General features: G+C 36.0%; 1 protein-coding gene across 2 annotated transcripts in view; it reads left to right on the top strand.

Annotated features, from left to right (window-relative positions):
- Window positions 1–15,633, top strand: part of RNF17 (ring finger protein 17) — a 140,249-nt gene that overhangs the window by 16,272 nt on the left and 108,344 nt on the right. For both annotated transcript variants that reach the window (XM_036252513.1, XM_036252512.1), the window contains exons 7-9: window positions 8,234–8,405; window positions 11,692–11,768; window positions 12,043–12,117. In XM_036252513.1, coding sequence (XP_036108406.1) covers window positions 8,234–8,405; window positions 11,692–11,768; window positions 12,043–12,117 — 324 coding nt within the window. The remainder of the gene's footprint in view (window positions 1–8,233; window positions 8,406–11,691; window positions 11,769–12,042; window positions 12,118–15,633) is intronic.

The following is a 15,633-nucleotide window of genomic DNA, read 5'->3' as shown; positions in this document are numbered from 1 at the left end:
ACACTATTAATGAATTAGTTAATATTCTTTATTTTATTTAAAAAAAATTTTTTTTACTGATTTTAGAGAGGAAAAGGGAGAGAGAAACATCGATGAGAGACAACATCGATTGGCCACCTCCTGCATGTTCCCCACTAGGGATCTGGCCCACAGCCTGGGCTTGTTCCCTGACTGGAAATCAAACTAGTGACCTCCTGGTGCACGGATCGATGCTCAATCACTGAGCACACCAGCTGGGCAATATTCTTTATTCTTCCATGTTTATGTAATCTCATATCTGTTCTTTATAACATTTAAGCGATAGGTCTTATACATGCATTTATTTATGCATGCTGTGGGTACACATTTTACATCTCCACCAGCAGTGCACACAGTTCCAATTTCTCCATATCCTCACCAACAGAGCTATTTTTTTTTTTAGAACACGTTCTGATGGGTATAAAGTTGTATCTCATTGTGATTTTTATTTGCGTTCTCCGAATATTGAATATCTTTTCATGTGCTTATTGTCCATTTGTATACTTTTTGGGAAAATGTCTATTCAAGTCCTTTGTCCTTTCTTTTTTTTGGTTTTTATTTTTATTATTTTTATTCACATCTCCCACCCCCACCCCTTTGGCAGCCATCAGCTTGTTCTCTATATCTATGGGTCTATTTTGTTTGTTTATTCATTTATTTTGTGTGTGTTTTTAGATTCTACATGTAAGTGAGGTTGTACGGAATTTGTCTTTCCCTGACTTCACTTAGCATAATACCTTTAGGTCTATCCATATTGTTGCAAATTCCAAGATTTCATTCTTTTTATGACTGAATAGTATTTCATTTACACACACATCTTTATCTGTTCATCTATCAGTGGTATAGATTCCTAGGTTGTTTCCATATCGTGGCTATTACTAGTAATGCTGCAGTGAACATAGAGGTGCATATATATCATTTGAAATTAAGTGTTTTTGTTTTCTTTGGATAAATACGCAGAAGTGGAATTGATGAATCATATGACAGCTCTATTTTCAATTTTTGAAGACTTTCCATACTGTTTTCCACAATGGGTGTACTAATTTATAAGCCCACCAACAGTGCACAAGAGTTTCCATATCCTTGCCAACACTTGTTGTTTGTTGATATAGTTTTTTGGTTGTTGTTGATTTTAGAGAGAGAGAGAGGGAGAAGGAGAGAGAGATTAGAAACATTGATGAGAGAGAACATTGATTGGCTGTCTCCTGCATGCTCCCTACTGGGGATTTGGCCCACAACCTGAGCATGTGCCCTGACCAGGAATCAAACCAGTGACCTCTTGGTGCATGGGTCGATGCTCAACCAGTGAGCCTGGCCGGGCATTTGTTGATTTTTTTTAATGATAGACATTCTGACAGGCATGAGGTTATAATATCATTGTGGTTTTAATTTGCATTTCCCTGATGATTAGTGATGTTTAGCATCTATTCATTTCTGTTGACCATCTGTATGTCCTCTTGTGAGAAATATCTATTCAGGTCCTCTGTCCATTTTTTTTTTAATCTTCACCCGAGGATATTTTCCTATTTATCTTCAGACAGAGTAGAAGGGGGACAAAAGGAGAGATAGACACATCGACTGGTTGCCTCCTGCATGACCCCGACCAGAGCCAGGGACCAACCGAAACCAAGGTACATGCCCTTGGCCGGAATCTAACCCACTACTCATTGGTCTGTGGGCCAACACTCCATCATCGAGCCAAACCGGCCAGGACCTCTGCTCATTTTAATTGGATTATTTATTTTGTTGGATTGTAGGGGTTCTTTATATACAATTGATATTAATTTTTTATCAGATATATCACTTTCAGATATTTTTTCCCTTCCTAATGGGTTGCTTTTTCACTGTCTTTATCACATTATTTGATCCTAAAAAGTTACTTATAAAGTTCAATTAGTTTTTCTTTTGTTGCCTATGCTTTTGGCATCATATCCAATGAATCATTGCCAGATCTAATATGAAGCTTTTCCCATATGTTTTTTTCTAAAAGTATTGTAGTTTTAGTTTTTATATTTAGTTCTTTGATTAATTTTGAGTTAATTTTTGCATGTGGTGTAAGGGATATTCCCCATGTGGATATTCAGTTTTTCCAGCACCATTTGTTGAAAAGATGGTCTTTTCTACACTGAATGGTCTTGGCACACTTGTCAAAACACAGTTGACCCTATAGGTAAAGGATTATTTCTGGGCTCTCTATTTTTTATTCCTTTGGTCTGTCTCTCTTTATGCCAGTCACACTATTTTGATTACTATAGCTTTGTAGAAAGTTTTGAAATTGGGATGTGTGAGCCCTCTAACTTTGTTCATTTTCAAGATCATTTTGGCAATTTGGGGTTCCTTCAGACTCCATGTGACTTTTAATATGGGTTTTTCTATTCTAGATGAAATGTCAGTGGGATTTTGACAGAGATTGCATTGAATTATAGGATGCTTATGGTGGTATTGACAGTATTAAGTCTTTCATCCATGAACATGAGATGCGTCTTCTTTTATTTTTGTCTTTAATTTCTTTCAGCAGTATTGTATAGTTTACAAGTATACAAGTCTGTTGACTCCTTAAGTTTATTTCGAAGTATATTCTTTTTTATTCTATTTTAAAGGAATCATTTTTATTTTTGTTTTTAATCCTCACCTGAGGATATGTTTATTGATTTTAGAGAGAGAGGAAGAAAGAGAAAGAGAGAGAAACATTGATGTGAGAGAGAAACATCGATTGGCTGCCTCCCATATGTGCCCCAACTGGGGAATAAACCTGAACCTAGCTATGTGCCCTGACCGGGAATCAAACCTGAAATCTTTGGTGTATGCTCCAACTAGCTGAGCCACCCAGCCAGAGAAGGAATCATTTTCTTAATTTCCTTTTCAGACTATTCATTAATAGTGAATAGAAAAGCATCTGATTTGTGTGTTGATTTTTAACCTACATCTTTGCTGAATTCCTCTATTAGCCTTACTAGTATTTTTATGGCATCTTTAGGATTTTCTACATAAAAGATTATGTTACCTGCAAAAAGATAATTTTACTTCTTTTCCAGTTTGGGTGCCTTTTACTTCTTTTTGTTGCCTAATTTCTGTGGCTAGAACTTACAATAATATGTTCAAGAGCAGCAGCAAAAGCTCATATCCTCATCTTGTTCCTGATCTTAGAAGAAACATCATATTAATTATCTCACCATCTTAGCTTAATGTTAGCTGTGGAATTTTCATACATAGCCTTCATTATGTTGATGTAGTTTTCCTCAATTCCTAGTTTATTGAATTTTTTATGTCATGAAAGTGTATTGAAATATGTCATATCCACCTGGCCAGTGTGACTCAGTGGATTGAGTGTCATCCCATGGACTGAGAGGTCCCAGTTCAATTCTTGGTCAGGGCACGTGCCTAGGTGGCAGACTCGATCCCCAGTGGGGGGTGTGTGGGAGGCAGCCAATCGAAGTTTCTCTCTTACATCAATGTATCTGTCTCTTCATTCCTTTCTCTAAAAAAAAAAAAAATCAATAAAAAAATGTCTATTTTCTACATCATTTGAGAAGATCACGCAAGTGTTTTCTTTCTGTTAATGTCATGTATAATGTTGAGTTTTGTATATTGAACCATCCTTGCATTCCAGAAATAATCAAGAGGGCTTGATTATAATGTGTTACCTTTTAACATGCAGCTGAGTTTATTTTTAGAGTGTTGTTTGGGGGGTTTGCATCAGTGCTCATAATAGATAGTGCTCTGTAGTTTTGTTTATATTGTCTTCATTCAGCTTTGGTAATGCTGGCCTCATAGAATGAGTTAGGAAGTATTTCTGCTCCTTCAATTTGAGGATGATTGGTATTAATTTTTCATTAAATATTTGGTAGAATTCACTAGTGGAAGCCATCTCGTCCAGGGCTTTTCTTTGTTAGGAGATATTTGATTGCCAGTTCAATCTCCTTACTTGTTATTTGGTCTGCTCAGATTTTGTTTCTTCCTGAGTCAGTCTTGGTAGAGGGTTCGTTTCTAAGAATTTGTTCGCCTAGGTTATCCAATTTCTTGGTATACAATTATTTATAGTATTCTTTCTAATCCTTTTCATTTCTATAAAAAATTGGTCATTGTGTGTACATTTTTTCCTGATTTTAGTAATTTGATTTTTCTCCTTTTTTCTTAGTGTACCTTAAAGCTTTGTCAATCTTTTCAGAAAATCAACTTTTTGTCTTATTGATTTTTCTCTTTTTTTCTATTCTCTATATTCTTATCTCCACTCTAATCTTTATTATTCCTTCCTTCCTTCCAGCTTTGGATTTCGTTTGTTCTTTTTCTGGTTCCTAAGGTGTAAAGCTAGGTTGTTAGTTTGCCGTCTCTTTTTTAATGTATTTACAGTAAAGACTGCTTTCACTGCATGCCATAAATCTTAATATTTTTTTGTTGTTGTTGTGGTTTTCATTTAACTCGTTTTGTATTCTCTGTCAGGTTCAGTATTTTCTATATATCTGTTAGGTCTACTTGATTTATAATGTTTAAATAGTCTATATCTTTATTGATATTCTGTATGGTTTTTGTTTCTATTATTGGAAGTAGGATATTGAAGTCTCACCTATTATTATAGCATTCTCTGTTTCTCCCTTTAATTCCGTCTTTTTTTTTTTTGGGGGGGGGGGTTTTAATAAAAGGAGTTTATTGAGCTAAGTCCGCAGGCACCTGCAGTATGTCCCACACAGGAGTAACTGCGGCCCCGGAGAGCTAAAATGGCTCCTTTTTATAGGATTTTGTAAGGGGGTTGCTACGTGTAAGCAAGCATGTTACAGAAGCGGAATTTAGCAGTTAGTTAATTACCTGTTACTCAGTTTCCCAGACATCTCAAAGGTCAAGATGTTTTCAATAGATTATCGCTGGTGCTGCCCAGGATTACTCAAGGGTTAGTTATTACCCCAGGGTTAGCGATTACTTAGTAATTCCGTCTTTTTTTGCTTTATATATTTTGGAGCTTATTTGTTGCATATGTGTGTTAACAATTGTTATATCTTCCTGGTGAATTGACTCTTTTGTCATTGTAATCTCCTTTGTAACAGTTTTTTACTTGAAGTCTCTTTTCCCTGATATCAGTATAACCACCCAAGCTCACTTTCTTTTTTCTTTTTTATCCTTACCTTGAGGACATTCAAATAGAATGGGAGGGAGAGAGAGGAAGAGAGAGAGAGAAACATCGATATGAAAGGGATACATCAAATGGCTGCCTCCCACATGACCGCAACCAGGGCTGGGGACGAATTGCAACTGAGGTATGTGCCCTTGACTGGACTCTAACCCACGACTCATTGGTCTGTGGGCCAACGCTCTAACTGCTGAGCCAAACTGGCCAGGGCCTTTTACTCTGCTTTGATTTGGAAGTTTAATCCATTTACATTTAAAGTGGTTACTGATAAGGAAGGATATTTTCCACGTTATTTGTTTTCACTTTGTCTTACAGCTTTTTTGTCATTCGTTTAATGTATCACTACCTTCCTTTCTGTTTGCTTTGTTTTTTGTAGTGAAAATTTTCCCTTCTTTTTTGCATATTCTAGTTATTTTCTTTGTGGTTACCATGGGTATTACATATAACATCCCAAAGTTATAACAGTTTATCTGAATTGATACCAGCTTAATTGAATTGCATATAAAAATACACTTCTTTATATTTCCATACCTTCTTTGTTTTTTGTCACAGTTGCATCTTTATACAGTGTGTGCCCTTTTATATAGATTTGTGGTCATTTTATGTATTCTTTAAATTCTGTAGAAAATAAAAAGTGGAGTTATAAATTTAAATTGCTGTAATATTAGATTTTATATTTGCCCATGTACTTTTATCAGTTTGTTTTTGGTATGGCTTAGAGTTATTGTCTGTCTAGCCTCCTTTCATTTTAACCTGATGGCCTGTAGCTTTTTTTTTTTTATAGAACAGGCATATTGGTAATGACCAATGTTTATCTGGGAATGTTTTAATTACTCCCTCCATTTTTTGAAGGATAGCTTTGCCAGGTATAAAATTCTCAGTTGGCAGTTTTTTCCTTTCAACACTTTAAATATGTCATCCCACTGCTTCCAAGGTTTCTGCTAAAAAATCAGCTGATGATCTTAAGATCCCTTGTAGGGGACAAACTGCATTTCTATGGCTACTTTCAAGATTCTCTGTCTTTCAGCAGTTTAATTACATTGTGTCTCTAAGCTTATTCTGCTTAGATTTCTTTTAGTTCTTGGATTTCTAAATTCGTGTATTTTATCTAATTTGGGAAGTTTTTAGCAATTATGTCTTCAAATCTCTCTGTACGCATCTCTCTCTCCTCCTTTTGGGATTCCTATAACATATATGTTGGTCCTCTTGAAGGGTGTCTCTGAAGTCCCTTAGGCTCTGTTTACTTCATTCTTTTTTCTTTTTGCCTCTCAAACTAAATAATTTCAGTTGCCCTATCTTCAGATTTACCAATTTTTATTCTTGCTTAAATCTACAGTTAAACCTCTGTAGTGAAGTTTTCATTTCAGTTATTGTATTTTTGAGTGCCAGATTTTATGTTTGGTTCTTTTCCATAATTTCTGTCTCTGTTGATAATCACATTTTGGTCTTTCATTGTTTTCCTGATTTCCTTTGCATGTCCTGTTGAAAATTTGGCACAGCCACCTCTCCAAATTGTTGCAAACTGGCTCTTTTCTGGGGCTGCCCTTCCCTGAGTACCCTTGGGATCAGCATGAGATGATGGCTTACGGAAGTCTCAAGTTTTTTTCTCAGAATTCTTGCCTGGGTCTGAGTGTGGCTTTTTTTTTATTCTTTTGCACACATGGCTGCTTTCAAATGTTTAAATATCCCAGAGTCAACTTCTCTGAGCCTCAACTTCTCCTCTGAGCCTCAACTTCTCCTCTGAGCCAACTACCTGTAATCCCTTGCCCAGGTATCTACAGCTCTAGTCTTCCTGCAGTGCCCACTGCTTCTCACTGCCTGAGCTCCAAGTTAGGTGAAACAGACTAGTTTCAGGCAGCCCCAGACATATTAGAAATTGCAAATAAAGTTTGTTTTGCTCCTTCTGGTTTGAGGGAAGGAATTAGCAACTATACTGCTGCCTTCACACCAAGAGTGTGCCATGCCAAGGATGGGGCTAGACAAGGACAAATAAAAACACCATGACATTTCCTACTGTTTTGAGTGTGACTTTTTATTGATTGGGCATTTGCTCTGTTGCTGTATACCGTTATCTATTTTTCAGAGTTCCTGTAAGATTATTTTAATAATTTTTGCATCTTTTTTCCCATGAGTTTGTTTTTTCTTTCTTGCTCAATCCTCCCCCTCAAAGCCCCCCCCCCCCCCCATTTTTGTGTGTTTTTTGACATCTGTGTTGGGAATGAAGGCTTAAAGTTTCCTAGTATATCATTTTCCTGACATCACTACGTAGGCATGAGTTTTTAGGAAACATACTAGAACTTGTCAAATGAGCGGTTTTTTCCCCCTAAAGAAATCATTTTCTAATATTTTATATACAATTACTAAAAGGTTTCTGTGATGCCTCTTTACCTTCAGAGCACATAATTACATTCTTATTACTCTTCAGTGTGGCAAACTGTCCTTTTTTGAGGCCAGATTTGGTTTTGAGAAAATGATCAAAAGATATTTGTTTGATGAATGAAATGAGTAAGTTAAACACTACAATTTTTGGTACAAAAGTTTTTCATTGTCATAATAAGGTAATTACACTATAGGTCCAGAAAATATTTTAAGTAATGAGGTACAAGTAGTGAAAGAATAACTATATAGCCTTCATTACTTTGAAGATTATAGTTAATTAATACCTAAGTTATGGTTTCATGAAGTCTATTTAAAAATATCATTTTATATTCATGTATTATGTGTCTGTTGATGGAAATTTTAAAATGTGCAGGTAGATCCTATTAATAAATGAGTATAGACATATCTTTGTACTGCCTGTGAGATACCGAGGATTTATATTTTAAGGGGAATCATCTAGGATCTGTCTCAACTTTGTAATTCTGTGACAGCTGTATTTGCGACATAACTATAACCTACACGGTTTACTTTTTCTCTCGTTATACATACAGAGCTTTCAACTATAATACATTTCAGTTTATTTGAATGCCTCATTTAACAATGTTAAGTTCATAAATTAGTGAAATTACCCTTTTGATACTGTTTAGTTACTGTAACTCACATTCATGTAAATGTTTATGAATTATGCAAATAATTTTGGGATCTTATACAAAGGAAAAAGAACTTGTGTGAAGAAGTAGTAAGAAAAACAGATGATTATTTATCAAATGTAATAATGGCTAAAAACTGCATTGAAGAGAAAAAAAATGATTTGGATGCAGCTATGAAGATAGCAAGAGAGTTAAAGTCAGCGCCTTCTCTAAGGACTTACTGTGACCTGAATCAGGTAATTTTAGTAGTTTGTGATTTGAAGTATTTCTTTTTTATATTTTATTCTTTAATTATAGTTTACATTCAGTATTATTTTGTACTACCTTTACATATACAGCATATAGTTAGACAATCATATACTTTACAAAATATATATTTCAGGTACTCACCTAGCACTGTACATAGTTATTACAATATTATTAACTATATTCCCTACACTTTACATCCCCAGGTCTATTTTGTAACTACCAATTTGTATTTCTTTTTTTTTTTTAATTTTTTTTTTTTTTTTTATCCTCACCTGAGGACATTTTTCCATTTTTTGTTTAGGTAGAGTGGGAGGGAGAGAGAGGAACAGAGAGAGAGAGAGAAACATCGATGTGAAAGGAACACATCGAGTGGCTGCCACCTGCACGACCGACCAGGGCCGGGGACAAACTGCAACCGAGGTACATGCCCTTAGTGGGAACCGAACCCGGGTCTCTCAGGACCGCAGGCCGACGCTCTAACCGCTGAGCCAAACCGGCCAGGGCCCAATTTGTATTTCTTAAACTCTTCACTGTTTTCACCCAGTACTCCACACTCCCCCTATCCTCTGACAACCATGTCTGTTCTCTTCTAGTCTCTATTTTGTTTGTTCATTTATTTTGTTCTTTAGATTTCACATATAAGTGAAATCATATGGTACTTGTCTTTCTCTGACTGACTTACTTCACTTAGCATTGTACACTTTAGGTCCATCCATGTTGTCGTAAAGGATAAGATTTCATTTTTTTATGGCTGAGTAACAGTCCATTGTATATATGTATGACAGCTTTTTTATACACTCATCTGCTGATGGGAACTTGGGTTGCTTCCATATCTTGGCTATTGTAAATAATACTGCAGTGAACGTAGGGGTGCATATATTCTTTCAAATTAATGTTATGGGTTTCTTAAGATATATATACCCAGAAATGGAATTGCTGAGGCATAAAGTAGTTCCATTTTTAATTTTTTGAAGAACCTCCATACTGTTTTCCACAGTGGCTGTACCCATCTGCATTCCCACCTGTAATAGTGCACAAGAGTTCCCTTTTCTCCACGTCCTTGCCAACACTTGTTGTTTGTTGATTTATTGATGATAACCATTCTGATAAGTATGAGATAATATCTCATTGTGGTTTTAATTTGCATTTCTCTGATGATTAATGATGTTGACCATCTTTTCATGTGTCTGTTGGCCATCTGTATGTCCTCTTTGGAGAAGTGTCTATTTGGGTTCTCTGTCCATTTTTAAATTGGATTGTTTGGGGTTTGGGGGGGTTAGGTTATATGTTTTCTTTATAAATTTTGGATATTAATCTCTTATCGGCTGTGTCGCTAGGAAATATGCTCTCCCATTCAGTAGATCGTCTTTTTGTTTTGTTGATGGTATCTTTTGCTGTACAAAAACTTTTTAGTTTGATATTGTCACATTTGTTTATTTAAAAATAATTTTAATTGATTTTTAGAGAGAGAGGAAGGAGAGGGAGAGAGAGATACAAACATCAATGAGAGAGAACATCAACTGGCCACCTCCTGCATGCCTCCCACTGGGGATCAGGCCCACAGCCTGGGCATGTGCCCTGACTGGGAATCGAACTAGTGACCTCTTGGTGCATGGGTCAATGCTCAACCACAGCCACACTGGCTGGGCTCACATTTGTTTATTTTTCTTTTTGTTTCTCTTGCTTGAGGAGATATATCAGAAAAATACTGCTGAGGAAATTTCAGAGTTTTATGACTTTGAGTCTTATATTTAAGTCTTTAATCCATTTGAGTTTAGTCTTGTATATATTGTTAGAGGTGTTTTTTTTTTCATGTATCTGTCCAATTTTCCCAACACCATTTATTGAATAGACTATCTTGACTCCATTTCATATTCTTGCCTCCTTTGTCAAATACTAATTGACCATATAGTCCTGGGTTTATTTCTGGGTTCTCTGTTCTGTTCCATTGATGATCTATGTGTCTGTTTTTATGCCAGTACCATGCAGTTTTGATTACTAGAGCTTTGTAGTATAGTTTGAAATATGAGGTAGCACGATACCCTCCGACTTTTTCTTTCTTTCTCAAGATTGCTATGGCTTGGTGTGAATTATTTCTGAGGTCACTTATTTTACATGTTTTCAAATATATTTAAGAATTAACAAGAATATGTATTTTATTATCTTGCATTGGCATCAATTTGGGAGTATTAGTTGTTTGAGTTATTAGACAAATATTAATTTCTTTAGCCTTTTTTTATCAATTAGTAAATGGCATAGTAAGATTTTTATAACAAGTAGGATATGTCATATGAGAATAAGTAGGATGACATTGAGTTGAAAGTTGATGTTTCTAGGGTATTAACAATCAGGACAAATAAGGGTAGCAAACTAAATGGGGACTCTGTTTTTCTTTTATATTCAATATAGGTATGACTGTCAACTCTTGACTAAAATTTTAAGATCACATTCAGGTATTTTTCTTCCCCTCCCACCTCAAATGTGCAGGTGAAGAAACAAGGTACTTCAGCTATATCCTATCATCTAATCATGTGCCCAGGGAAGAGTTGGGCAAAAATGTAGAAACATGTTTCTTATGAGATCACTTGGCAGGAATAGTTAATCATCCATCTCTTTGCTCATTTCTATCTTTCTCTCTCAGTGAAATAGATCATACTCTGTCTGAATCCCCAGGGCCTAATTTCCCATAGATAATCAGATGTTTGGACTGAACTGAAGTATAAAATAGAAGCCATTGGTTTACCTACCTCCAAAATCTCTAACTGTAAATGAAAGGAGAAGAGTTTGCCACTGTCTTACTTGGCCAGGCATCCTTCCAACTATAGTTCTAAAACATGAATAGTAATTTTCTGTGTATTACACATGAGTCAGTAGGAAATTTTAAAAAAAGGGCTAAGATTTGTTCTTGACTCTGGTTAGCTTCATTAGGAAGAAGGGGAAAAGAAAAAGAAACATTTGAGGACATCATTGCAGATACAAAATGAATCTGATCAGAATTTTCTCTGGTCATGTAGCTATATCTCATTAACTAACCAGTGTCCTTTATTGTTGTTATCTGTTAATACATAGCTCCAAAAGATTTTAAATTCCTTTTAGGGGAAAAAGTCGTAAACGCTTATTTACGTTCCTTCCTTCAAATGCCTAAAATAAAATCTTGAATGCATTAATTAGTGAAATACCTAAAGGATATAGTTTTTCTTCTAAAATCTTTATCTGTTTCAGCAATATTAAAATAAAATTTACATATGAGTTACACTTCTCTTTTGATTCTAGATTATACGGACTTTGAAGTTAACATCTGAGAGTGAATTGCCACAAGTTAGCACTATAAAACTAAGGAAATCTCCCAGGTGAGTAAGCTATAATTTAGGAGAACATTACAAGTATAAAAATGTATTAGAGCCTAGATTTATTAAAATAGCAAGCAATTATAAATTGAAAATTTGGGTCACAAATGTCTCCCAACTTAGCAAGCAAATTGAAATAAGTGTAATTTATGATAAGTAAGAAAGTTATTTAAATGTTCTGACTTTTAGAGTTTTTAATGTCGGCAACTGATTGTTATTTAGAGAGAGTAATAAACATGTATTAGAACATTTACTTAAATGCTAGTGTCTGTTGTAGGTTGAATATGAGTTGCAGTGAGATCATCTCTATGTTCAACAACATGATAAAGATTGACTTTGAAGATTCAACAAAGTAAGTATTTATATGAATGACAACATTCTATTAGTGAGAGGGCCTAAGAGAGAGGAAAACCGATGCTTAGTATAGTGTGTATGATTCAAAAATTGAAAGATGATAAAGAGCAAAATAATTACATTCTATGTAAAATGTTTAAGAATAAAAAGACTTAGAAGGAATTAGTATTCAATGATATATGTGTCACAGTTATTTCTTGAGATTCATTTATTCAGCCAGCATTAAACATTGATTTTGTTGATAGATGTTGAGATATATGTCAGAGAAGTTACAATAAGTAGAAGATGACACATGTAAACAATAAAGTGCACAATTGCTATGATGGTAATATATGCAGAATTTAAGGGGATACAAAGGAAGGGAATGGTCAGTTCTTCTGGGTATAACAAGGGACCTGGAAAAAGGAGATTTTATTTTCCCTCATCCATGACAAATGAGTAGTAATTGGAAAGGAGGACAAAAGGGTTCTTAGCAGAGAGATGTGTGCACAGTGAAATAACATGCTACATTCAGGGAACTGCATTTGGCAGAGGGTACATAGAGGCTAAATTCTAAAAATTTTGCTATATAGAGGTGTTTGAACTTCATTTTCTAGACTCATGCTGTCCATTGTGGTAGCCACTAATCACATGTGGCCATTTAAATTTAAATATAAATGCATAAAACTAAATAAACTGAGAGATTCAGTTCCTCAGTCAACACTAGCCACATTTCAAGTCTTAGTAGCCACATGTGGTTAGTGGCTCCCATATTGGATGGCACAGCACATTTTCATGATCGTTGAAAGTTCTGTTGGACAATAGAGCTGTAGAAAATCACTACAAGATTTTCAGCATGAAAGTAAAAATAATTAGGTTATATTATTATTGTTATTATTTCTTTTGTTAATCCTCACCTGAAGAAGTTTTTCCCATTGATTTTTAGAGAGAGTGGGAGGGAGGGAGGAGAGAGAAACATTGATGTGTGAGACACAGCGATTGGTTGCCTCATGCAGGCACCCCAGAGGGCCAGGGATTGAACCTGCAACCCAAGTACGTGGCCTTGACCGGGAATCGAGCCTATGACCCTTCACTCTGCAAACCGACACTAACCACTGAACCACATAAGCCAGGGCAATTAGACTACTTTTTTTTTTTGTTTTTTTGATCCTCACCCAAGGACATTTTTCCATTTTTTTGTACAGATAGAGTGGGAGGGAGAGAGAGGAAGGGGGAGAGAGAGAGAAACATCGACGTGAAGGGACACATCGAGTGGCTGCCACCTGCACGACCAACCAGGGCCGGGGACAAACTGCAACCGAAGTACGTGCCCTTAGCGGGAACCGAACCCGGGTCTCTCCGGACCGCAGGTCGACACTCTAACCGCTGAGCCAAACCGGCCAGGGCTAGACTACATTTTTTAAATTAAATTATTTATTTTTGTTACAGATGTTTCTTTTTCCCCCACTGATTCCTCCCTCCCCCCTCCTCACCCTGTCCCCAGCTTTGTTGTCCATGTCCATTGTTCATGCACACATGCATATAAGTTCTATGGTTTATCTCTCCCCCAACACCCCCTCTGCTGTGGATTGTCAGACTGTACCCCACTTCCACGTCTCTGGGACTACCCCCTTCCTCAGACTGTTATGTTCATTATATTCCACAAATAAGTGAGATAATATGATACATGTCTTTCGCTGTTTGGCTTCTTTCGCTTAGGATAACACTTTCCAGGTTCCTCAGTGTAGTCTTAAAGGATAAGAGATGTTTCTTTCTTATAGCTGCGTAGTACTCCATTGTGTATATGCACCACAGCTTTTTTATCCATTCATCTACTGATGGACATTTGGGCTGTTTCCAGATCTTAGCTCTTGTAAATAGTGCTGCTATGAACATGGGGGTACATATATTCTTTCTGATTGGTGTTAGGCTTCTCAGGGTATATTCTTAGAAGTGGGATCACTGGGTCAAATGGCAGTTCAGTTTTTAATTTTTTGAGGTAGCACCATATTGTTTTCCATAGTGGCTGCACCAGTCTATATTCCCACCAGCAGTGTACAGCAGTCCCCATTTCTCCACACCCTCGCCAACACTTGTTGTTTGATGATATGTTGATGGAGGCCATTCTGACAGGTGTGAGGTGATACCCCATTGTTGTTTTAATTTGCATCTCTCTGATGATTAGTGATATTGAGCATTTCTTCATATGTCTCTTAGCCATTTGTATGTTCTGTTTGGAGAGGTGTCTGTTTAGTTCCTCTGCCCATTTTTTAATTGGGTTCTTTGTCTTCCTTTTGTTGACTTGTATGAGCACTCTATATGGATACTGGAAATTAACAAGGTATGTGCTTCCACTTTTTAATATCTTCCTCTATTTCTTTTTTCAATGATACATAACCTAAGGCAACAGAAACAAAGGAGAAAATGAACACATGGAACTACCTCAAAATCAAAAGCTTTTATCTGATAGATCAGTGGCAATTATGCTCTCCCATACAGTGGGTTGCCTTTCCATTTTGATAATTGTATCTTTTGCTGTGCAGAAGCTTTTGATTTTGAGGTAGTCCCATGTGTTCATTTTCTCCTTTGTTTCTGTTACCTTAGGGGATGTATCATTGAAAATTCTGCTGTGTATGATGTCTGAAATTTTGTTGCCTACAGTTTCTTCTAGGATTTTTATGGATTCATGAGTTGCATGTAAGTTTTTTATCTATTTAGAGTTTATTATTGTGTATGGAGTAAGTTGATGATCTAGTTTCATTTTATTTTATTTTTTGCATGTAGCTGTCCAATTTTCCCAACACCATTTATTAAAGAGGCTGTCTTTACTCCACTGTATGTTCTTGCCCCCTTTGTCAAATATTAATTGAGCATATTGCCTTGGGTCCATTTCTGGGTTCTCTGTTCTGTTCCACTGGTCTATATACCTGTTCCTATGCCACTACCAGGCTGTTTTGAGTACAGTGGCTTTGTAGTATACCCTGAAATCTGGTAATGTGATTCCTCCAACTTTGTTCTTCTTTTTCAAGATTGCTGTGTCTGTTTAGGGTCTTTTTTGGTTCCATATGAACTTTTGAAGTATTTGTTCTAGTTCTGTGAAGTATGTTGTTGGTATTTTGATGGGGATTGCATTGAATCTATAGATTGCTTTGGGTAATATGGCCATTTTAATTATGTTAATTCTTCCAATTCATGACCAAGGTATGTGCTTCCACTTTTTTATATCTTCCTCTATTTCTCTTTTCAATAACCTGTAGTTTTTTGCAAATAGGTCCTTTACTTCTTTGGTTAAGTTTATTCCTAGGTATCTTAATTTTTTTGCCACGATGGTAAATGGGATTGTTTGTTTCTCTTTCTGTGAGTTCATCATTGGTGTATAAGAATGCCGTCGATTTCTTGACATTAATTTTGTATCCAGCAACTTTGCCAAATTCATTTATTGAGTCTAGTAGATTTTTGATGGAGTCTTTGGGGTTTTCGACATATAATATCATGTCATCTGCGAATAATGACAGTTTCACTTCCTTCTTTCCAA

The sequence above is a fragment of the Molossus molossus genome, unplaced genomic scaffold (genome assembly GCF_014108415.1).
Source record: "Molossus molossus isolate mMolMol1 unplaced genomic scaffold, mMolMol1.p scaffold_m16_p_10, whole genome shotgun sequence".
Classification (NCBI taxonomy): Eukaryota; Metazoa; Chordata; class Mammalia; order Chiroptera; family Molossidae; genus Molossus; species Molossus molossus.
The sequence above is the reverse complement of the archived record's forward strand: the minus strand, read 5'-3'. Positions and strand labels throughout refer to the sequence as shown.